Here is a 25,678-nt window from a genome sequence, read left to right on the forward strand (position 1 = left end):
GTTTTGCATTTTACGGCATTTAACGATTTTGTTTATGCAAAGTTAACAGGCTGTACTCAAATCAAAAACATACAACAAATTTTATGGAGGATGACGCTTAATTGCATTGCAGTATGAATGGTTAACGTAAACGTAATTTGCATTATTCATGAAGTGTACGAATATTCATGAGCCATTACTAATTTCTTGAATATGTGCATCATATCATCATTTTCTTAGGAGGCGCTAGCGGAGCTTGAAGAAAAATACAAGAAGGCTATGATGAACAATGCACAGCTTGACAACGAGAAAGCCACCTTAATATTCCAGGTGGACATGCTGAAGGATCTACAAGAAGATATGGAAGAAATTATGATGGAGGTACAGCGGGAAGCAAGAGACAAACACAGGGTAGGTGAATGGAAGGCGTTTGTGGTACCCACTGGGCGTAAGAGCTACTTAGGGGTAGGGTTCCTAAAGGATGAAAGAGAGTAGGAAGAAAAGTATGATGGCGGTACACCGGGAAGCAATGAGACAAACACAGGGTAGGTGAATGGAAGGCGTTTGTGGTACCCACTGGGCGTAAGAGCTACTTAGGGGTAGGGTTCCTAAAGGATGAAAGAGAGTAGGAAGAAAAGTATGATGGCGGTACACCGGGAAGCAATGAGACAAACACAGGGTAGGTGAATGGAAGGCGTTTGTGGGTACCCACTGGGCGTAAGAGCTACTTAGGGGTAGGGTTCCTAAAGGATGAAAGAGAGTAGGAAGAAAAGTATGATGGCGGTACACCGGGAAGCAATGAGACAAACACAGGGTAGGTGAATGGAAGGCGTTTGTGGTACCCACTGGGCGTAAGAGCTACTTAGGGGTAGGGTTCCTAAAGGATGAAAGAGAGTAGGAAGAAAAGTATGATGGAGGTACACCGGGAAGCAATGAGACAAACACAGGGTAGGTGAATGGAAGGCGTTTGTGGTACCCGCTGGGCGCAAGAGCTACTTAGGGGTAGGGTTCCTAAAGGATGAAAGAGAGTAGGAAGAAAAGTATGATGGAGGTACAGCGGGAAGTAAGGGATAAACACAGGGTAGGTAAATAGAAGGCGTTGGGGTTCACTGGGCATAAGGAGCTGTGTGTTTTTGTAAGGTACCTTCAGGATAAATGAGAGGAGGAATAATTATTGTGGTATGGGGGAAGCAAGGGACAAGCATGGGGTAGGTGAATAGAATGCATTGTGTTACCCACTGGGAACATACAATGTAGAGGGTTCTGGCTGTTTAATATTTCAAAGACACTGGACACCTTTGGCTATTATCACAGACCAGTCTTCTCACTTGGTGTACATGTATCTCAGCAAATGCACAAAATAACAAACCTTTGAAAATTTGAATTCAAAGTTGTGAGATAATAATGGAGATAACAGTGGAAAAAAACACCATTGTCACAACAAGTTTTGTGCTTTCAGATGCTTGAATTCAAAATCTAATTTAGAGGTCTCGAAATCAAATTCATGGAAAATTACTTCTTTCTCGAAAGTTACGTTACTTGAGAGGGAGCTATTTTTCACAATGATTATACAACTTCTCTCCATTGCTTGTTACCAAGTAAGTTTTTATGCTAACAATTATTTTGAGTAATCACCAATAGTGTGCACTGCCTTTACCTACATTGTTTATCTTTTCCTATTTTTCATGCAGGAACTTGAAAGCAAAAAGAGAGAGAACCTCTTACTAAATAAAGAAGTAGCAACCTTGAAAGAAATGGTATCACAACGAGACACACTTATAGCTGTAAGTAATAATAGCATCAGGCATTTGCTTTTATTTTCCTAAACGATTAAGCGGAAAATTTGATGATGGGAATGAAAGAGTGGTACGAGGTCTGGAACAATCGTTTAAAAACCGACAGGGTCGTGGTCGTGCCATAAAGGCTAAAGCCCGAGCCACCACTCTTTAGTCCCATTTTTATTTTCCCGTAAAAATAATCCAATATTCATTAACAATTAATCCTAAAGTTTCAGTTCTTGTCGATCTCATGCTCCGTTTCGTGTAGCTGTGCATACGCGGGGGTGCACTAGTTGCAGATAAGCGGTGTTTTGATTGCATTATGCGTAAATTGTACACATTTTTACACAATTCCACTCAATTTAATTATATTTAATTATTTAACCACGAAACCTTTTCATCCGCATTCAATCTGAACTATGAACTATCCTGTACTTGACAGATGTCAACACACTTTCCGGGATCAATCAGGTTTGACAATAGGACACATATGAAAATGAAATACATGTAAAATATCTCCAAGGTTCTTGGAAGTGTTTATCGAGTTTGGAAACTAATCAGTGCAGTTCTAGGGTTTCCCCTTTGCTGTTTTGAGAACTTGCTGACCGAAACAGTTTGCTTGATGTTTCAATCTAATTTTAGGACCCATGGGCGATTGATTTAGAGCATCGAATTTGAGTTTTGGTGGTTAACAAATTCAAGTTTTGGTGGTTTAGTCATTAGAGTGTGGGTTAGAATCCCAGTTGTGTTCATGAGTAAGATGCTTTACTATTATTGCTTCTCTTCACCCAGGGGTATAAATGGGAACCAGCGAGGGTAGGGGTTGATATAATGTATGAAAAAGCCTTCAGAGTACAGCGGGAGCTCAGGGCTGTATACTCCCCAGGGAGCTGAGAAAGGTTAAAAGGAATGTTAGTGGCCAAATAACCAGGTCACTAATGAAAAGCCCATTTGAGACCTTACTGTTAAATGCGCTTACAGTTATTATTATTATTATTATTATTATTATTATTATTATTATTATTATTATTATTATTATTATTATTATTATTATTATTATTATTATTATTATTGTTATTATTATTATTATTATTATTATTATTATTATTATTATTATTATTATTATTATTATTATTGTTATTATTATTATTATTATTATTATTATTATTATTATTATTATTATTATTATTGTTATCGTTATCGTTATCGTTATTGTTATCGTTATTAATTTTCAGGAAAACGGTCCTTCTCCTGGTTGGCAACGAGGAACGGTCTCTCAGACGATGACATCACCGAGAGTGACACGTCACACAGACCCAAACTTCCCAAAGTCGGGACGATAGTCGTCGTATCACCAGAGGCAGCAGAACTCCTAGAGGTTGTTGGGGATGGACCTCTTGATGTTCGGCTAAAGAAATTCGTAGAGGAAAGAAAGGAACTCCTAGAAAGAGTAAGTTCATTGAAAGGGTCTATGTACTTTTTGTAGGAAAAAAAACACAATGTCCACAGATTTACATTAAACTTACACGGTTTGAACATAATGATAGTAGAAAGCTTCCCTGAAAATATTACTTGCTGAGGTGCTGTAGTTTTGGGGAAATGAGTAAAACAATGTCATGAAAATAATTTTCGTCTCGGTGATCATGAGACAAAAATTATTTTAGCATGTAAAAACGTATTTTCATGAAATTGTTTACTCATTTCTCAAAAACTATAGCACCTCATCAACTATTATTTTATTAAAGGTATGTTTTCTACTATCATTAATTTCAAACGGTGTAAGTTTAATGCAAATCTGTGGACATTGTGTTTTGTGTTACAAAAAATACCCAAATCCTTTAAAGGATTTAGGTACTTTTATGTACGCCACAAAACACAAACTTCCACCAATTTACATGAAACTTTCACAGTCCAAAGATAATAACGGTGGAAAGGTTCCCTTCAGAATATTAATCTCAGTGAGACAACACCGCATTTACGCAACTCTCCTGAGAACATTTTTGTAAATTTCACTTCTTTTTCCCTCAAAAACCAATGAAGCTGAAACTTGTACAGGAAATTTTTATTACATACATGACCATGTACATCTTTATTCAGAATGGGTAGGAAGTCTTGACATGGCCAAAAGCTTGGTCTGCAAAAGGTATCAAAACCCTTTAAAGGGAAGGTACGCGTTTGGGAATTGTCAAAGACTAGTCTTCTCACTTGGTGTAAGCCTGTGAAAATTTGGGCTCAATCGGTCATCAAGGTTGCGAGAAAATGATGAATGAAAAAACACCCTTGTTGGACGAATTTGTGTGTTTTCAGGTAGGAATAAAAGGCTTCGAGCTAGTAGAGGTCTTTTATTATTTTAGTGAGAAATTACCTCTTTCTACAAAAACACATTACTTCAGATGGAGTCGTTTCTCACAATCTTATATACTATCAACAGCTCCCCAGTGCTCGTTACCAAGTCAGTTTTTAAGTTAATATTTGTTTTGAGTAATTACCAAACATGTACCTTCCCTTTAAAAAACTTATTTTATGTCATGTACATGTATGTCACAGGTTTTTAAGGACTAAATTTGTTGTGTCTGTTTTTCTTTTGTTTTCTTTTGGGTTTTACTGCACCTTGAACACCCAGCAGTGTGGATATGTGCGCATTACAAGTCTTTATTATTATTATTTATTATTATAGATAAGAAGATTAGAAATTGATTTAGAAGAAGAGAAAGAGAAAGTAGCCACAGCTGAGAAGCGACGACCGCATCAGAGCACCTCCTTCAATGGCCCTGATATAGAGATGCTAGACATCCAAAGTAAGTCTTCAAATCTCTCATTCTGTAAAGATTTATTTGTATTGGTTTAATGGGAGACTTTCTGGGACGATAGAGGGCAGCAGACTTACCGGGTAAATCCATTGTTCTCAGAATTATGCGCATGTTCAGAATTACGTAAACAATGGAAATAGGAGACTTTCCAACGCTAGGTGGCAGCAGACATACCGGGTAAATTTCCATTGTTTACGTAGTTCTGAACATGCGCATAATTCTGAGAACAATGGATTTACCCGGTAAGTCTGCTGCCCTCTATCGTCCCAGAAAGTCTCCCATTTACCCGGTATGTCTGCTGCCACCTAGCGTTGGAAAGTCTCCTATTGTGGTTGTGAATTAAACTCTGAATTCAAAAGATAAACCCCCTGTTTTTTTGTTTCCTTTCTGTTCCTGGTTTGCTGGCATGCCTGACAATTATTGTAGGCCTCCTTTGTACCTTTTATTGTTCCTTTACATTCATGACTTTCAGGCTTTGGTCATTTTTAATGTTGTGTTTATCTCCCTATTATCTTTTGGATGGTTGAAATATCTCTGTCTTTGTATTTTATACATTTATCTTTTGTGTTTTTGTATCGTAAGGTACATACACACTGTCAAACAATTTTCATGTTTTTAATGTTTAATGTGATGATTATATTATATTGAACTGAGTTGATTTGAATTGAATTGAATTTATTTGAATTGATCTGAATTGAACTGATTACCTTAATTGTGGATGTAAATATTTTCCTTTGTGTAATTATTTCTGTCTATTGATTTGATTGTGTTGAATACTATCACTGTGTGCATTTTTCTTTCTATTGATTTCATTGTGGTTGTAATTTTTTGACATGAGAGACAAGAATTAATATTTTGGTATTTATTTTTTTGTTCGAAGTATCATCTGCTTGAATTATTTGTGGTCCTATTTTGTGATATGTTTCAGTCTAATTGTACATGTACACATTATTAATGTCTATGTACATGTAGTAAGCTTGGGCGATATCGATTTATTTTATTCACGATATATCGCCGACAATATATCGCGATATTCGATATAATTGCGATTAATTAAATTTGACATCATCAGTCTTAAAACTGAAGTGAAAGTTGTAGAAGAGACAGTCATAGCATAAGAGAGGTGTTCTAATGACCTATTCTTCTGGTTTTACTCCAAACCTATTGGGTGCAAGATGTCTCAGCTTGCAAATACATCGCGATATTTAATCGATATATCGATATATCGGGATTATTGCGATATATCGCGATATATCGATATTTCGATTAAAACCAAATCCATCCGATATCAAAATCGTTTCCAAATTAATATCGCAATATTCGATAATATCGTGATATCGCCCAAGCTTACTATGTAGATGAATGCATTATACTGATAAATAACTACCATTAGTATTATCATTATTATTGGTTTATTAAAAATCACATATTGCAGCCAAACAGCTGAATTGTGTTCAGGTTACATATAAAAATACAATAATAAGAAAAGCAAAATTTGTGATTAGTGTAGGCGAACACAATAATTTATTTCGTTGATTTTTGTAGGCCTATTTTGTACATGTACATTGTCTTTTAATGTATCTCCTTGTTCTTTGTATAGCTTTTTCTACAGGGCCCCAGGGAGAACAGTGTTTTGACACTGATGGGGCTACCCTGTATACATTAATGTTGGTAATGATACTATTTTTGTGGTCTCTGCAGGAGAAGCCAGTCGGCAAGTCAACGAATACAGATTCAAGTACCAGAAAGCTGAACAAGAATTGCAAACACTAGAAGGGCATGTGAGTACATGTACAAATCAAAATGGAGGGACACACAGTACTTAATGTAGAATGTTTTTCTTTAAAGGTAGTGGACACTATTGGTAATTACTCAAAATATTGATTAGCATAAAACCTTACTTGGTAACAAGTAATAGGAAGAGGTTGATGGTATAAAACATTGTGAGAAACGGCTCCCTCTGAAGTGCCATAATTTGCCACGAATTTGATTTCGAGACCACAGATTTAGAACTTGAGGTCTCGAAATCAACCATCTAAACGCACACAACTTTGTGTGACAAGGGTGTTTTCTTCTTTCATTAATATCTTGCAACTTTGGTGACTGATTGAGCTCAAATTTTCACAGGTTAGTTATTTTATGCATATGTTGAGATACACCAATTGTGAAGACTAGTCTTTAACAATTACCAATAGTGTCAACTGCCTTTAATAATAAAAGTGGCTTCTCTTAAAGACACTGGACACTATACTTAATCAAATTCATGGAAAACTACTTCATTCTCGAAAACTACGTTACTTCAGAGGGAGCCGTTTCTCACAGTGTTTTATACTATCAACAGCTCCCTACTACTCGTTACCAAAGAGGGTTTTATGCTCATAATTATTTTTAAGTAATTACCAATAGTGTCCACTGCCTTTAAGAGAGCGACAAGTGTGGGTAACTTCAAGTCTCTGTTCAAAACTCATCTTTTCAAGTTTATTATCTTGGTTTTTGTTATTAATATTTTGTTGTTCAGCGCATTTAAAGACTCTGGACACTATTGGTAATTGTCAAAGACTAGCCTTCACGGTTGGTTTATCTGAACATTATGCAAAATATAACAAACCTTTATAAATTTGAGCTCAATCAGTCATCAAACTTGCGAGATAAAAATGAAAGAAAAAAACACCCTTGTCACACAAAGTTGTGTGCGTTTAGATGGTTCATTTTGAGACCTCAAGTTCTAAATCTTAGGTCTCAAATCTTAGGTTTCTCGAAAACTATGGCACTTCAGAGGGAGCCGTTGCTCACAATGTTTTATACCATCAACCTCTTTACATAACTCGCCACCAAGAAGGGTTTTATGTTAATAATTATTTTGAGTAATTACCAATAGTGTCCACTGCCTTTAAACAAAAATATATAGGGATTTACGCAGTATTATAAACTAATTAAAATAAATATTTATTACTTGTTATCTCGTAGGTAATGAGGTTAGAAAGTCAACTCAAACGATGCAAAACGTCGTCTGAAACAGCAGAGAAGGTCGAAGAGGAGCTCAAACAGGAACGACGTAAACTCCAAAGAGAGGTACGAGCGGCGCAGGGCCTTTTTATCATTAGAATGTTTAATTTCTGAACAAGAAACCAAATAATAATAATAATAATAATATCAAATTCTTATATAGCTCATGTATATTTTAACAAGGTACTCCAGGCGCTGAGTATTAACAAACTTTCAGAAAGATAGTTTATTGAAGTGATGATTTCTGAGACCCAATTATTTAGCAACGTTGGGGAGGTAGTGCTTTCTGCTCTACCGGCCAGGCTTCGAATTGAAGATACCCAAGCCTACATTTGTATGGACTGTGAAAGGGGTAACCCTGTTTCAGCCCTAGGAGTAGGTGGCAATGGCCTCTGGAAAAAATAATTGTAGTGGCCTTGAAGTGGCCTTCTGGCCTTGTGTGTCAGGCGACTTGAATAAAAAAAATTTTAAAAAACGTATCAGGGTTTACAAGCAGCCACAGCCAGGAACACCAGGGCGAACCCCTTTCTCTTCTCGATAAGTGCACTGGGTTCTTTTACCTGCTTTACACAACACATGGGACCAATGGCTTAACGTCCCATCGTAAGGACAAAGCAATGGCTAAGTGTCTTGCTTAAGGACACAAGTGTCATGACTTTGATTCGAACCCACACTCTGCTGATCAGAACTACAGAGTTTGAATTCGGTTGCTCTTAACCGCTCAGCCCAAAACTCCTTGCTCATTCTTGTTTTTATACCGCCTTCATTTTAGTTTTATTTAGTTTTGTCTAGCCTTAGGGAAAGACTCTACTCGGACGGAAACGTCTTTATACCATCTGTTCTTTTATTTGTTAATATTTTGTTTGTTTGTCGCTTTTATTTTGGCTGTAATTTCTTAAGTTTTGTGTTTGTCAGGCATTTCAAGAGAAGCCTTTCTGGCTTCTTTAAATGCTCCCACACTGGTTTGCTACATATCCATTACATAAAATTATTTTCTCTTTCTTTTCACAACTATTTTTCTTTTATAATTGCACCTAAAGACACTGGACACCTTTGGTTATTGTCAAAGACCAGTCTTCTCACTTGGTGTATTTCAATATATGCACACAATAACAAACCTGTGAACATTTTAACTCAATTGGTCGTCGAAGTTGCGAGACAATAATGTAAGAAAAAACACCCTTGTCACACGAAGTTGTGTTCTTTCAGATGCTTGAATTCGAGACCTCAAAATCAAATTCTGAGGTCTCAAAATCAAATTCAAATATTTTAGTAAGAAATAACTTCTCGGAAACGCAGTACTTCAGAGGGAGCCGTTTCTCAAAATGTTTTATACTATCAACAGCTCTCCATTGATCGCTTACAAGTAAGTTTTTATGCTAACAATTATTTTGAGCAATTACCAATAGTGTCCAATGCCTTTAACTTGTTTATTATTCTCTGTTTTTCACCAATATGACATCAATGTTGATTGAATTGAAAACTCATGGACTGTGACCCAGAAGCCAAACCAAACCTTCAAGTATATGATGAAACACAGATGTAGTTTACAATCATGCTTTTTGAAATATGTGGCTCATGGTGACATTATCTTGCAGTGTGTGTGTGTTTATTGTAATAATAATTATGACTGACAATGCAAATTCTGTTATGTCACTGAGTGCATCTTGGTTGCTATTAATGTACACATATTGTTATGTTGCTTTAGTTGTTTTGATTTTTTTGGCTCTGTAAGCGTCATGAGGTTTTTTCTATCTTGGATTTGTAGGCTTGAAAGGGAAGGTACACGTTTGGTATTTACAAATATCAACAAATATTAAAACTTAAAAACATACTTGTTAACGAGCATTGGAAAGCTGTTGATAGTATAAAACATTTTGGGAAACGACTCCCTCTGAAGTAACATAGTTTTTGAGAAAGAGGTAATCTCTCACTGAAATAATAAAAGACTGCTAGCTAGAAGTCTTTTATTCCTTTCTGAAAGCAGATAAATTCGTCCAACAACTGAACAAGGGTGTTTTTTCTTTCATAATTTTCTCGCAACTTCAATGACCAATTGTGCCCAAATTTTCACAGGCTTGTTATTTTATGGTTATGATGGGATCACCAAGTGAAAACACTGGTCTTTGACAATTACCAAACGTTTACAGTGCCTTTAAGTATTTGATTATTATAATAGTTATAAAGTCTAGATATCCTAGAAAATAGATAAAGGTACTTTTCTGAACCAAATTTGTATCCATGTTAATCAGGCATAGCTTACACTGTTTATGTCTAGAACACTTTGATTTATATTTTACAGTACTGTTTAGATTCATGTAAACAAAATAATTCATACATTTTTTGCTCTTTTTTTTTTCCAGATCCGTACTTTAAGAGATAGATACGAAGAAATTGAAACAGAGAATAGCCACCTGAACAAGCGACTTGAGAAACTCAAAAGCGGCAAGCTGAGTCTGATCAAGTGATGGAAGTACCCCCTCGCTTGGTCATTTTTCATTCAATATTTTATAAAACAGTCCAACTTGCATCAAGTGACTACCGCTAGCTATCGACGCTGCGCAAACAGCCAGAGAATTGTCGGCAACGATTAGATCACATGAGTTTGGTTTTGAGTTCAACCCTGGTAATGTGACAGCTGGTCTTAGAGGCTTGTGGGATCGATTTTGCAAAATGCCAGAGAAGCATCAGCTAAAACTAGAGGACACCGTTCGGTAACAAGTATAACCCTGGTAATAGGATGATTGGTGTTAGACGCTTGTGGGATCAATGCTGCAAACGCCAGAGAAGCATCAGAAAAGTTTAGAGCACACAGTTCGGTAACAAGTTTAACCCTGGTAATAGGATGACTGGTCTTAGAGGCTTGTGGGATCAACGTAGCAAAACGCCAGAGAAGCATCAGCTGAGATAAGAGCACACAGTTTGGTAACAAGTTTAAATCCTGGTATTCTGACGACTGGACCCTTGGGGGATCAGTGTTGCACAGCAAAACAAAGAGTCTTTGTTAAAGCTGTTAAAGGCATATTGACTGATGTCAGCTGTACGGAAATGGTTCCTGAATTCATCAGAGCCCAGAAAGATACATGCAACAGGAAAATAAGGTTTAGGGTAATCCTTTAAGTACGGGGGTCGATTTCACAAAGATAATCCTAGGACTCTTTAGGAGTTATTAAGAACATAAAGCTAGTCCTAAGTTAGGACGAGTAACTTGAGAGAGATAAGACTAGTCTTAACTCTATGTGAAACCTACCTTAGGGGTCGATTTCACAAAGATAGTCCTAACTTGGGACTAGTCCTAGGACTTGCCTTGAGTGCTACCACAATAGACCGATCCATTAGGCTCCGCCCACGACGCACGTGTGAGCAAGAACACGTGAGCCTCTCCAATGCCTTTCTGCACAATCTGCTGCGCGCGCCAAGCATCCGCGCACGCCTGTCGTACCTTATTTATTGGACCTTCATTGCGTGCAGCGTTGTGATTGGTCAATTCACAAGGGGCCGGAGCTTAATGGAAAGAGCTTCCAAGTACATAGAATTGCCGGTAATTAATATACAATTTCCAAGCTTGAGGAACAGATGCAACTTAAACTTTGATGTTCTTAAATATTAGCTTCTATGAACAGCAAACAGTACATGTATAAGTTAAAACCTCTTTTAAAATTCTAATCCTTAATTGTAGTTGGACAGAACGTAACTTCTCTGTACATGGTTTGTGTAAAGCACATGTAAAATGAAACATCCCTGCTACCCCCCCCCCCCAATCCTCCCCACTCTTTAATTTTGCTGTTACTTTACCTAGAAAAAAACCCAGCCCGTTTTTGTAGTACCTTGGTAAACACAGCTCTCTTTGTAAAAGGTGTTGCCAGCGTTCACTTTGAGCGGCCATTGCCTGGTTGCAGCAGACATAACGATCCCTTTTTGCGACTTTAAGCGGGCGCGCATATGCTCGGTAAAATGCGCGCCTAGGTCTGAGCGTGTGCACTTCTGACGAAAACTGTGAAAAGGGGCTGTCAAAAAGTCTCCCATTGCAAACACACAGGTTTTAATTTGAGCCAAGCAGGCATTTAGTTCAGTTGTTTTTAACATGTTTAACATAATTAATCAAAGTTGCCTCTTGCAAACGACACAAACTTCCATAGATTTACATTAAACTTACACGATTTAAAGATAATGATGGTTAAAAGCTTTCCTTGAAATATTACTTGCTGAGGTGCTGTAGTTTTGAGTGGAAAACAATGTCGCAAAAATAATTTGCATCTCGGTAAGACGAAAATTATTGAAGCATGTACAGCGGACAATTGCGACTTTCATGATAACATTGCTCCGTGGTTTTCACTTTTTTTTTTACTAAAAAACTTGACAATTGATGAAGCTGAAACTTCATGACATGTCCAAAAACTTGATCTTCAAAATGTGTCAAAATCCGTTAAGCAAGCATTCAGGCAAAATGTTATAACACCATTTCAAATACATTGTAATGTTTCTATCACGGTTTTGTAAAAGAAAGAAAAGTTGTCTTTTTAGTAAATGTTTGCCAAATACCAAAATGCTTCCGTATAATTAAATCTGGAAGTCTTTCTAAAGAGAGTTATTAATACGAAATAGGATTATAGCCTAACCAATAAGCATTTCTGTTTAACTTCATAATACGCATAAAGTAGGTAGCAAGAGTCTATACTTACCATCACATTGCTTTGTTTTCCACCTCGCCACATTGTCTATAATAAGTCCTGAATTTGCCAACTTTTTAGTTTTGGTTATCATTAAGGAAAAATCACAAATGCTAAGATAAAAGTGGCACTGTTTCTTAAACCTTTCAAGTTTTGGTTTTCTTTGTAAATGTTTGTGCATCATTATGGTTGGATATTTCGATGCAAGACCCAACAAAAGACGAGGCATGTTTTTTGATTTATATTTCATTTTTTTTTAATTCTTAAAAGCACTGGACACGTTTGGTAATTGTCAAAGGCCAGTAATCTCACTTGGTGTATCCCAAAATATGCATGAAATAACAAATCTGTGGACATTTTGGCTCAATTGGTCATCGAATTTGCAAGAGAGAAATGAAAAAACCACCCTTGATGCACACATTTGTGTGTTTTCAGATGCTTAAAGAAGGCTTCAGGCCTGAAATCTTTGAATATTTGAGTGAGAAACAACCTCTTTCTCAAAACTATGTTACTTCAGAGGGAGCCCTTTCTCACCATGTTATAATACTATCACCAGCTCTCCATTGTAGTAAGTTTGTATGTATTACCAACAGTGTCCATTGCCTTTAACGGAAACTGTCAGCATTTTGTTTTTCACTCTAGCCATTGACTATTATGGGTTGCATCATCATGTATTACCTATTCAAAGTGCTTCCCAGAATTGGTTTTTATACCTTGGTTATTTGTCATCAAAGTAAATTTGTGAAACTATAGATTAATGGTTTAGAGAACAATACTAGAAAAGGAAACAAGTGAACAATTGCAAAGTGTATCATATCAAATTAGTGTTTATTTGAAATGTTCAATGCACAAAATTACCTTTATTACCGGCAATTGTTATAATTGGATATACATTTATTTTTTGTTTTCCTTCATTTAACGGAGAAGTTTACATGTAGTACAAAGTAGTGCTTAAAGGCAGCTGACACTATTGGTAATTACTCAATATAATTATCAACATAATGATTGGGAGTAATGGGTTAGGGTTGATAGTATAAGACATTGTGAGAATCAGCTCCCTCTGAAGTGACATAGTTTTTGAGAAAGAAGTAATTTTCATCAAATTTGATTTTGAGACCTCAAGTTTAGAATTTGAGGTCTCGAAATCGAGCATCAGAGAGCACACTTCGTGTGACAAGGGTGTTTTTTTCTTTCATTATTATCTCGCAACTTCGACAACCAATTGAGCTCAAATTTTCACAGGTTCGTTATTTCATGCATGTTGAGGTACACTGTGAAGACTAGTCTTTGGCAATTACCAATAGTGTCCACTGTCTTTTAAGTGAAAATCTAGTACTTTGTTAACAGCATCTTATCTGATGGTGCTGTGGCCACTTTGTTGTTCAGGTCCAAACATTTATGGTCTGGTCCCAATTTCATGAAGCTGTTAGAGGGACATTACAGGATTGGTTTTTGCTAACAAAACAGTTGCTGGCAGTGTAAGCACTTTATGTAATCCACCATATACATAAATCAACAAACCTGTAGAAGTTTGAGATCGATCAGCCATCTTGGTCTTGAGAAAATAGTGTAAAACCGAATACATATTTTTCATGATATCGATTTAACAAAGTTCAAAATACCCCCTCTCTGAGTGATAAATATAAACTCCAAACGGGAAATTGGTTTTATAATTTATTTCTCATCAAATATGACATTTCAGACGTGAATATTTCAAGGGATGTTTTCTACTTGCATCGTCATTAGTCATGTTAAGTTCGTATAAGTTTTATGTACATTGTAAATCTGTGATCTTAGAAGAAGAAATAATCTTACAAATTCTGTAATGTCCCTTTAAGAAAGAATAACTGTTCGCTAAGAGAAATTCCGCTTTGCAGAAACTGGTTACCAGCCTAAATACCATGTACATGTAGTGTGTCTTGTGACTGGTTCCCTGTTAATCATTGCTCAGCAGAAGAATAAAATGCAAAGTACTTTTATCTGCTTCATGAAATTGCAACCTTTATATTTATGAAAAATGTAACTTTCCTCAGTAAAAAAACAAATTCGGCGCAGAAAGTTAGGAATTCAGATTTTATTTATTTACAAAAAAGGCGTGCATTAAGAAATGTACAATTTATGTAAATCAAGAGAAATCCAAGGACAATATTTTACTAAAGTCTGTTTCTGATTTATAGTACAAAATATTGTCTCAATTTATTCTGCAAATCTGCTTCTGGAATTAAGGTTTTTTTTCTCTCTTCAACTCATTTACTGTAAAACACAGAACAATGCTTGCGTCAACAATTCTTACACAATGTTTTCACCCTTTTTACTTTCAACCAGGGTTTACAAGGTACTTTAGTTAAAGTATAATTTGTTTCTGGTGCTATATGTAAGAAACTTAACAGTGGGTTGTGCTTTGGTCAAACTTTAGTTTGGTTTTTCCCAGACAAGATTGTTATTCCAGCCTTGTGAAAAATTTCCTTCCAACCCTAACATTATGTACTGCTTATGAAGCAACTGATATAGAGTATTGCATGGTGCCTGTGAAAGGACTGTACTGTCATGACTGTACATGTACGTGAATGGAACATCCATGTAGGGTTTACTTATAGTATCAATAGGTTTACTCATGCACCCATAATAGGGTTTACTCATGCACCCATTATAGGGTTTACCCATGTACCCAAGGGGTTAATATTGTACCTGGTAGGGTTAATCATGTACAGTTGTGGGTTACCATTGTACCTGTTTGGGTTACGTATCTACCAATCAGGGTTACAAATGTACATGTACATGTACTCATCTTGCAACCCTTGTCATACCTGTTGGGTTTACATGTACCCGTCGAGGTTACCTGCAATGTACCTATTTGGGTTACCATTGTTGTACCTGTAAGGGTTAGCTGCATACCTGTGAGGGTTAACATGTACCTATTAGGTTACCCTAGCTGTGACTGTTGGGGTTACCCGGGTACCCATTAGGGTTTCCTATGTTGTCTTTGTTAGGGTTACCTACATACCTGTGAGGGTTAACCATGTACATATACCTATTAGGTTACCCTAGCTGTGACTGTTGGGGTTACCCAGGTACCCATTAGGGTTTACCCAGGTACCCATTAGGGTTTCCTATGTTGTCTTTGTTAGGGTTACCTACATACCTGTGAGGGTTAACCATGTACATGTACCTATTAGGTTACCCTAGCTGTGACTGTTGGGGTTACCCAGGTACCCATTAGGGTTTCCCATGGTGTCTTTGTTAGGGTTAGCTGCATACCTGTGAGGGTTAACCATGTACATGTACCTATTAGGTTACCCTAGCTGTGACTGTTGGGGTTACCCAGGTACCCATTAGGGTTTCCTATGTTGTCTTTGTTAGGGTTACCTACATGTACATACCTGTGAGGGTTAACCATGTACATGTACCTACATGTATTAGGTTACCCTAGCTGTGACTGTTGGGGTTACCCAGGTACCCATAAGGGTTTCCTATGTTGTATTTGTTAGGGTTGCCCCATGTATCCATTATTAATTTCTCTGGTGTTTTAAAGCATGTAACAGTGTGACAAGTTTGAAGTACGTTGCAGAGTGTATGGTCACTATGTGACTTGGAAACTTGTGCTTTTTATTCATTATGTCCAACGTAAATCGAGAAGGTCATCATCACCACCAGAAAGTACATGCAGAGAGTGTAGTTACTGGTTAGCTATTCAACCAAGCAGTGGTTAGCTTCTGTCATTCCAGTTTGTGGAACATTTTAACTGATTGGTTGCAGTCATTTCGCTCATTCCTTATTCAGTAAATAGGCACAGCGAAGCAAGGAAGGAAATAATTAGTCAGGTCCCTTTGATACTATCATTGATGTGAAAATTAGCTCGCAAGGGGAACAAGTCCCCCACATGTTGAATCTCTGCGTTGACGCTGCGTGTGGTTCCCCTAGGTAGTCTTGATGCATAATTATTGGTGGTTTTTGTAGAGAACATGAACAGGGCCTAATTTCATAGAGCTGCTTAAGCACAAAAAGAAGCTAAGCACAACAAAAGTATGCTTACCAGAACAATTAGGTTACCAGCCAAACTACCATGTCACGTGTACAAATTGTGACTGGTAGCCTGCTCATTTCTGCTTAGCAGACAGTTGTCAGGCAATATTTTCTGGTTAAGCAGCTCTATGAAATTGGGCCCAGAATGAAATTCATAATTTGTTTGGCTGGAAGAAATGCATGTTGTGTAACACTGCATAAATATGTTTTTTGTAGATCTTTTTATACTAGGTGTGAATTACATGGTGTAGGCGAGTTATGTGCGTATATTTATTCATGAAGAGTTCTAGTTATTGTGTTTTTTGTAAACCTTGGTAAAGTAGTCGCTTTCAGCATTATGGCCCAACGTTGGTTGTCATCCCAACTTGGAAAGTACAAAGCTGGGCCTGTCCCAACCACAGAAGTGGCTATAGTTGGGACAGGCTCAACTACAGTGTATTTCAGTGGGGCCAGTAACTCAAGTTGGGTTGATCATCATCGAAAAAATGTGGATGTCATTCTAACTTAAGCATCAAAGTCTGCCATTATCTTAAAAGCTATGCATCACTGCAGTAGTTGTCAACATAGCCTGGTTCAGTTGTTTTTGTACACGTAGGACATTGAATGCTGTGTAATTCTTACAGCCAAAGGCTGTTTCGTTTTATGATGGTTTACTAATGTATACTATGGCATGTTTCTGTAGTTAAAGGCAAGATAGACCTGTATGATGATATCTACATGTACATTCCAAGCCATTCATTCACAACAGAAGTTGAAAGCAAAGTCTGCTATTAAACTGACTTCTTTTTTTAGCATTATTTCACATGTTTCATGGGCATCAACAAATATTAACAAATAATACAAAATAGTAAGTCATTATTTAAAGCCATTATACATGATCGATTAGGATAACCCAATCATTATTTTAGTCTCCAAGCTTAATTACCAGTGATTTTGAAGTTCATACCGTATGTACATGTATATGTACTAAAAAAAGAAACCAAAACTGCTGACCTTAATGTTCATACATGTACATAATGTAGAGAGAAAAAAAACTCCGCGAAAATATGCCCCTCCGAAATAAAGTCATATTCAAGAAAACTGTCTGATACCTAAAGAGACACAACAGCTTATTTTGGGTTGAAGAAACCATGAATTCTTAAAAAGAAAAAAAAACGCACACGCCGATATTTATTTAGCTATCTAGAAACCAAATGCTCTTTGGCAAAGATGAATTAGGCGTGATGTTCTTCATATTTTCCTCGGCATAAATTGTATTAAATCACCTGAAAGTTAATCAAACTACTAAATGTACATGTAGGTCAGCCTTTGTACTCAATATTCATACGTTTTAATCTAAGGGCCAAATATCAAGCGTTGCATTCAGATAGGCTTTACTGCTGTGGTAAATTAACTCATTTTCATGCACAAATATTTCTTAGACGCAATGTTTAAGGCTTTGTACAAATGTTCACCTCAGTTGAGAAAAATATTGGATAGACTACAATAAATTAACATTTTTTGTACGAGAGGAAAAGACTTTTTGAAGTTACACGTAGACATGTAACAGTAACAACAAATGTGTCACGCACATTATAAGGTTATAGTAGCGTGTAACAATTCAACAAGTCACAGTAATAAACCTATTTTGTACGAGAGGTAACAACTTTTTAGTAACAGTAACATGGGGTGTTATTGTGTTGTATTGCTATAGGTGTTACCTCAACAAATGTGACTCACATTACTAGGTTATGGTAACACATGTAACATTTTAACAAGTTATGGTTACAGTGATGTTACCAAGCTGTAGATGTTTTGAACTCCCTGGAGTGTTTAATTTGTGGAAGTGATCGCATAATATGAATTAACTAATAAAACTGTAATATAATTCATTATAAAATCTGGTGTAATGATGTTTTTATCCTGAGGTTTTGGGTAACTACATGTACGTGCTTGCACAAAATACATGATGTGTGACAATTTGTGTATTATATATATCTGGTAATGAAACTACATTGTAGCCTGAAAGCTTAGCCTTAGGTAGCCTTGATTCAAGGCTGTTGGCGTAGTGTGCCCCGGCCGGGTGCGCGGAGTAGATGATACAAAAACTGCATGCAGTGTATACACAAACAACGTATACATTGTTTGTGCTGTACATTGTATAGTGAGAACAGTATAGCGAAGTCACGAGTACGATGGTGTCTTCAACCTCCTGCGTGTGGCTCAAACATTATGTACCGTTCGTGTATCGTACGTATGTGTACATACGCTTTGCACGTATTATGCACTGTGTGTTGTGTATGGGGTGGGGGGTGCGCTGGCGGAATTCCGTGATGGGGACTGGGATTTTGCAGGTCGCGGCTGGCTGGAGTGCCTTGATCAAGGCTAAGCCTTAGGAAACCTGTAATGAAGGGTGATTGCTCTGTGAAAAAAACCCTACTTGTCCTGGCTATTGTGTTCAAGGTCCATTTACATGCTCTACCAATCCCAAGACGCAGGACTTTATTTGGTGCCAAGTCATCGGAATTGGTCAGAGTTCAAAGATTACAAAGTAGTGCAACTCGTTTAATATGTTCCACGCCCCTTGAGAGAACATAATTATTACCCCGTCACTTGAGAAACTTCATTGGCTACAAATTAAGGAATTAATCGATTTATAAAATTGCTCTTCTTGTTTTTAACAAAACTACACCTTCTTATACTGTATTACCACTTTACTGTCACATTACAATCTTCCACTATTTCTTCGGTCCACACTTGACACCACTCACTTGAATGTTCCTAGAGCAAACATTGTTCTTGGTGAAAAAGCTTTCAGTGTTGCTGGGTCAATGATTTGGAACTATCTCCCTACTGTCATTAGGGGATCTTAACTCTTTCTGCTTTTCGTGAAGTTCGTAAGACTCGCCTTTTTCCAAGTTAATTTCTTTCTAGTGCGCTATGATCTTGATGGAATTGCGCCTTATAAATTTAAATTGTTATGTTATGTTACGCTAATTGTCATATCCCATTCAAAGGACAAAGTTACTATGATACATGTAACTCTGCTGATCAGAAACACAAGAGTTCAAGTCCAGTGCTCTTAACTGCTCGGCAACGACACGATAAATCCCAACATTGATGATTTTTCTTTACCGCCTATATGTAGAGACTCATAGTATGTGAGAGGGGTCCCAGCGAAACTTTTCACCACGATGAAGCCTTGATATCTCACTGATATCTTTGTCTGTCAGCCAGGCAGTAGTGCCATCTCGGAACACGCCGATATTTTCAGCGATGTGTTCTGGATTTGTGGACATTGGAATGGTGCCTGAAATAAGATTTTGAAAACCAAAAGTCTTTGCATTATCTTGATTGAATACGACAGAAAAAAAATGTAGAACAAACACAAGGTCAACATTGTACCTTTAAAATGATTACCACGACACAAACTTGTAGAATGTTTCCTTCGGCTTTGCCTCAAGTGCCATCTGCTCTGATCCCTCAGGTGTGAAAAACACTGTGGGTCCCCTCACAACAAGGCTTGTCGTGGCCGAGCTCTGGTGTTTCTGTTCAGCTGAGTGCAGGTTTAAATCTCGGTTGTGACACTCATGTCCCTGAGCAAACACTTTTACTTTAATTGCTTCTCTCAACCCAGGGCTAAATGGAAACCTGTGAGGGCAGAGATGGTTCTTGTGTTTGATTTAGCTCTGGAGCGCATAATTTTTTGCACAGGCTATAAACTCCCCAGGGAGCTGAGATGGTTTAAGGATTGAATTAAATGGCTCGGTGACCAGGGGTAATAATTTTGGAAAAGCTTTGTGATGCCATTCGGGTGTGTAAAGGGCAATATATAAAAGAGTAGTATTATTCTTGTTATTATTATTAATATTAACACATTCATGACATTCAACAATTGTGTAGTGGTGCTGATAAGGGGCAGGAAGGTTTAAGGATGATTGGGGTGGCAATTTTCATACATACCTATATTTTGTTGCACTGCCCATTGAAGCAAGACTTGGGCTGGTGTCCTGTCTGTACGCTCTGCGATGGTAACAATGACTGGGTCACTCAAAAGCTGTCAAATCAAACCAAAAGCTCATTGTCTAGGGTTGGATTGCGGTTCAAATCTAGTATAAATCCAGCAAAATTAAAGGAATACGTTGCCTTGGATCGGTCGAGTTGGTCTTTGAAAAGCGTTTGTAACCGTTTGTTATAAAATGCGCATGTGTAGAAAGATGTTGTAAAAGTAGAATACAATGATCCACACAAACATGCCTCGAAATTGCATGGTTTTCCTTTTACCTCGTCGACTAACACGGTCGGCCATTTATGGGAGTCAAAATTTTTACTCCCATAAATGGCCGACCGTGTTAGTTCGCACAGTAAAATGAAAACCACGCAATTTTGAGGCAAACTTGTGTGGATAATTGTATTCTACTTTTAAAACATCTTTCCAACCATTATGCATTTCATAACAAACGATTACAAACGCTTTTTATACTCATCAGCCATAAAACTGTTCCCTTTTCATTGGTTTAGAGCACGTCACATGATATGTCTTAGTTTTACTACTCGACGGCCGTGTGATAGTGCATCGGTTTGCCGTGCGCTAGTCCGAAGACTATCACACGGCGTGCAGTACCCAGACGTCCGTTGCGTGTACGAGGATGATAAATTAATAGTCTGTAACCATTTCGGATTACATGACACTATATGCAGCACAGTAAAGGTTTTTGCAATCTGTATTCGTGTCGTGCGTGGATTGTAGCATTCAGGTCTGTAAATTAATAGTACAGTTTTAGAAATGTTTGGGGTGTTATAAAACAAATATTAATAATAATAATAACTTTCGATTTATATAGCGCCTAATAACTAACACTTAATTCTCTAAGCGCTTAAACAAATTCTTATATAGCGCATTTCACAATAACCGTATCAATGCGCTTTACATTAGTGCCCTGGTCATAGGGCCAATAACATCCCTTTTTAATGTTTCTCAGCTCCCTTGGGAGTATACAACCTGGGCAACAGTTTATATCGCTCCAAAGGCTTTTTCATTCACAATATCAACCTCTACCCTCGCAGGTTCCCCTTTATTCCCCTGGGTGAAGAGAAGCAATTATATTAAAGTATCTTGCTCAAGGACACAAGTGACTACTTTTACTTGTGCAATGGTTAAAACTATGACTCCCTCGGTGATCCCCGGAGCGTTCTATTTTCCCGAGGCGAAGTCAATATTTGTATAACAGTAGTACATTATACCTCTACTCCCTTGAGTGATGTGTAGGCCTGTAGATGTACATCATTGGCTTTGCACCATTCTTGAAGTTCAGTTTGTACTAAGAAAGGGTGGAACTCAACCTAGCGGAGAAACAGAGAAGGCGAGATTTTCAGCAACCATATTACATTATAAAGTGAAATGAATCTCAAAATGCTTTCGATAGAAGATGTTCCTCTAACCAACTCATTTTTATTGCCATTTGTTTTATTGGAGATTGCCAAATGTATACCTTCCTTTCGGCAGTAACTAACTAATAATAATCAATTTGCAAGTAGTATTTAGCTCAGCTCAGAAGGGCTAACCAAAGTGCTTCTGACCTTATTGTCCCTTGATCGCTGGCCCATTATGTTTCATTCCTTAAAGAGCCAATAAAGGATGATCTCAATATGTCAACTATTACCTTTTTATGGCCAAATAGACATCGCAGATACCGGTTAATAACCATTTTACTCTCAAAATTTGCATTTAGTAATACATACATTGTATCTCGAGTCAAAAATGCACCCGGCCGCGTGGCTTTTTCAGCCGAGAGTAAAAAAACGGCTTATCTATTATAATGACCCCCGAATTTCCCCTATTGGTTTTGAACACAGTTCTCCAGCTTTGGCATTTCCACACCAAATATCCGCCACTGACGTCACGATTCCTTTGTCGCGCGGGTTTGTTTGACCCCACGTTTTGCAGGAATTTGGCTTAGAGCGTTCTGGAGAAAACCCATTTTTACCATGTTTTAACCGAAGGTAAGAGACTCGTTATATTTTTTATGTTTCCTGGATGGACTGCACCTGTTTGAAAACTGTACTATCTATATATTTGAGATCATCCTTTATTGGCTGTTTAAACCCATCTCAGCTCCCTGGGAGTATACAGCAGGTACTGTGAGTTCCGGCTCTCTAAGCTAATCATTCACATAATCCATCTCTGCCCTCACAGGTACCCATTTTACCCCTGTGTGGAGAGACTGTTATCTATACAGTGCTCAGACCATAGTGTTGTTAGAACTAGAGGCAAATTGGCCTATATACGCGGCCCGGCATGCGTGTATGCGGCCATTTTCTAAGTTGACAAAACAGCATCTTCCAGCGTGTGTTTGTGCGGCCATTTTGTAAGTTGACAAAACAGCATCGTGTAGCCTTCAATAAACACAAACTCCAACGTGTACTTCATATTCAACGCAGTCTCGTCGCATTTGCGCAAGCAGCATCACCAGTGCGCCCTCTAGTTCTTATATATAACTCTACGGCTCAGACACATCTGATGCCATTCTCAGCTCTGCTTACCTGCAGTACCGACGGTCTCATGCTGGCATACGATCCCATCTCCTCCATGTGCTTTACTGTATAGTTTGAAACGCCAATGTTTTTCACTTTACCTTTTGAAATGAAAACCAAACATCTGCTGTTAATGAAATGAAATCTTTCAGAAGAAGTTATTGTAATGAGGTGATTTCCGTTGTTCTAACCAAATTTTGTTTCACACGCACTCCCTTCTGATCTAAGCAAGTGCGTGTGTGCAACAGCCAGAGAACTAGATTTAACTTCCTTCTGGATGTAACTGTACCTGGCAAGGAGATACACTAATGGTGTTTACCGCAAACCAACCATGCAATGACTCAAATCATAACTTCGTAATTCTATGTCATCCAACACGTTGATCATGCAGAAAAAGCTTCAATCTGCTGTAACAGTGTATTTCAACATCTTGTACCTTGCATGGTGTTGAGAAATAAGAAGAAACTATAAATAAACAGGACTCGGGAAAGTACTACAGTGCTAACACACATCGGTGTATGGGTAAAAACCAAAATTTATATTCTTTATCTCCTATGCAAATTTAACACCTATTATATAAATAAATAGTGAACTTGCGGGTACAACCACAAGTAAATCTCATAGGTTGAGTGTTGGCTCTGAAAAGAGCCGGTTTGGTCTCGACGTTTCTAACAGTATACTATGCTCGTCTTCAGAAGAGATTTACACGTGGTTGTACCCGCATGTTCACTATATATTTATTGTTTCTTCTTATCTCGTACCTTCTTTGTAAAGCCTTTCAAAAGCAATCCACGACTCTTTTCTGAAGCTTGGATGACGAGTGTCTTCAGATTTTAGTTTGGCTTTGGCTGGCCAGTGGATTAGATACAGATCAAGGTAGTCTAGCTGCAGTCTATCTAGCGATGCTTTACACGCTGAGTACGCCTCCTCCAAACCATGATCTCTGGGGTCTGATTAAAACAAAACAAAACTCTCAAAATCAAAGGTCGCTGGTCACCGTGGTCAAGTGATTAGACTGTAAGACTTACAATCACAGGGTTGTCGGTTCGAATCCTACCCAGCTACCCTTACCTACGAAGGTAACCTTGGTCCAGTGGTTAGACTGCAAGACTTGCAATCACAACGTTGTGGGTTCGAATCCTACCAAGCTAATATTGCCTATCAACTTAAACTTGGTCCAGTGGTTAGACTGCAAGACTTACAATCACAACGTTGTGGGTTCGAATCCTACCAAGCTAATATTGCCTATCAACTTAACCTTGGTCCAGTGGTTAGACTGCTTTTTTAATGGACTGCCTTTTGCAAAACGAAAATTGCCTTGCCCTATCAAGATAAAATTCCAGGCATGTTAACAGTTATGTATATTTCTGGTCATGAAACAAAGGATGACTCATAAGTCAGGTTAATCACTGTAGTTTGTAAGCCTGAAGAAACTTGTAATCGAGAGTGATGTGAGCCACAAACACTGGGGTTAACCCCTACTCCTTCCACGATTCCACATCTTTTGGCTTTTAAAAACAGCTTTATGAAATTGGACCACGATATGCTGAAACAAAAACATTTTTTTTACCAAAAGTGAGCATTTGAGATATTTGTTTCTTACCAAGTTTACTTGTAATAAACAGGTCAGATCTGCTTAATCCATACTTAGGGAGAAGTTCTTTCACAGAGTTGCCAAGGTCTGTCTCGTTCCTGTACACTGATGCTGTATCTGAAGAAATTTTTTTTTAAAAATAAGACAAGTGTGTATTCGCCTGCAACCTTCAACCTCCTATTGTCCCCCTTTTGTTTATACAAAAAGTTTAAACTTTTTAGCAACAACAGCTCCCATTGGTTTTGTACACGATTTCCAACTGTGGACCTTTTCCGAACTGGAACTATTGTTGCCTTTTTGTTGAAGGTCCCCGGTTTGGACCCTTTTGTCCCCTTTGAAGGTGTGTACCCACTTATCAGGAAGGCGAACACTTTAGATGCCCTTTGGGTTTTTTTCGCCAGCAGGGTATACTTAGGCTTGCTTAACCGGTGGAGAATACTAATGTGTGAATAAGATCCTCCAAGAGTAACATGTATCTAACCTATGGCTCGATAGCCCAGCTTCAGAGCAGTGTCCAGAGTACTGTGTACCAACTCCTCACCTACTAACTGGAATGTACCAACTGCAAGAAGAAAAGGCAAAAATAGTTATTGGCAAGCCGTTTAACCCTACAGTCTTTCTCGAGGGCTGAACAACACATGAACATGTATCTGATTGTAACATAAGCCGTGTAAAGTGGAGAGAGAGTTAGAAAGTGCACAGAAAAAAAGCAAGTGGTAAACAATGAATGTGGAGACAAGTGTAGACTAATGACTACATAGTACTCACAATCGGCTCGTACATTCTATCCACCAATCTACACTTTCTCATACATTCCCTTAGCATAACCAGGAAACTAAAGACAATGTTTCAAAACAGAATCTGAAAAGACTTACGACCGAATATTGGCATCTTATCACCGGTGTTCAGGGTAACAAACTTCATGTCTAGAGAGAGGTGGTTTCGTCAAGAGACTGTGTATGGATGGTGGTACAACGTGTAGCTCAACCCTCTCTCTGCTTGGTCAAAGGCATCCAATATCACTGAGCAGTACAACAGGCTGGCGTCCTATCAGCAAGACTGGTGGTGAATAAAATTCGGACTTATTAAGTTAACACCGAGAGAAATGGCTACTTTGCACGTACCATCTTCTTTAGAAAAGAATCACAGGATGGCAACAAACACACGTTAACTAACAGTGAGTATGCAACTTGCAAGGCAAAGAGTTTGTGTTCTGTTTGTAGGATATAATAATATAAAGAACACAATCTCCACAGATATATATTAGCTTTACATGGTTCAAAGATATTTATATCAACCTAATAC

General features: G+C 37.8%; 2 protein-coding genes across 2 annotated transcripts; one reads left to right on the top strand and one right to left on the bottom strand.

The window, feature by feature from the left end:
* Nucleotides 1-219: 219 nt before the first annotated feature.
* LOC117306685 (leucine-rich repeat flightless-interacting protein 2-like) lies at nucleotides 220-10,768 on the top strand (the record flags this gene model as incomplete). The annotated part of the gene is given in 9 exon segments (XM_033791168.1): nucleotides 220-390; nucleotides 1,671-1,763; nucleotides 2,993-3,001; nucleotides 3,003-3,029; nucleotides 3,031-3,207; nucleotides 4,435-4,555; nucleotides 6,269-6,348; nucleotides 7,535-7,639; nucleotides 9,937-10,768. Coding segments are annotated over 9 exon segments (888 nt in total), but the record flags the coding sequence as incomplete, so codon positions are not given.
* Nucleotides 10,769-16,336: 5,568 nt separating this feature from the next.
* On the bottom strand, nucleotides 16,337-25,432 carry LOC117306686 (glyoxal reductase-like; the record flags this gene model as incomplete). Its single annotated transcript, XM_033791169.1, is given in 8 exon segments — nucleotides 16,337-19,555; nucleotides 20,209-20,302; nucleotides 21,490-21,588; nucleotides 22,789-22,880; nucleotides 23,541-23,729; nucleotides 24,383-24,490; nucleotides 24,855-24,935; nucleotides 25,249-25,432. Coding segments are annotated over 8 exon segments (870 nt in total). The 3' UTR covers nucleotides 16,337-19,397.
* Nucleotides 25,433-25,678: the final 246 nt, after the last annotated feature.

Source organism: Asterias rubens, unplaced genomic scaffold (assembly GCF_902459465.1).
Source record: "Asterias rubens unplaced genomic scaffold, eAstRub1.3, whole genome shotgun sequence".
Taxonomy (NCBI): domain Eukaryota; kingdom Metazoa; phylum Echinodermata; class Asteroidea; order Forcipulatida; family Asteriidae; genus Asterias; species Asterias rubens.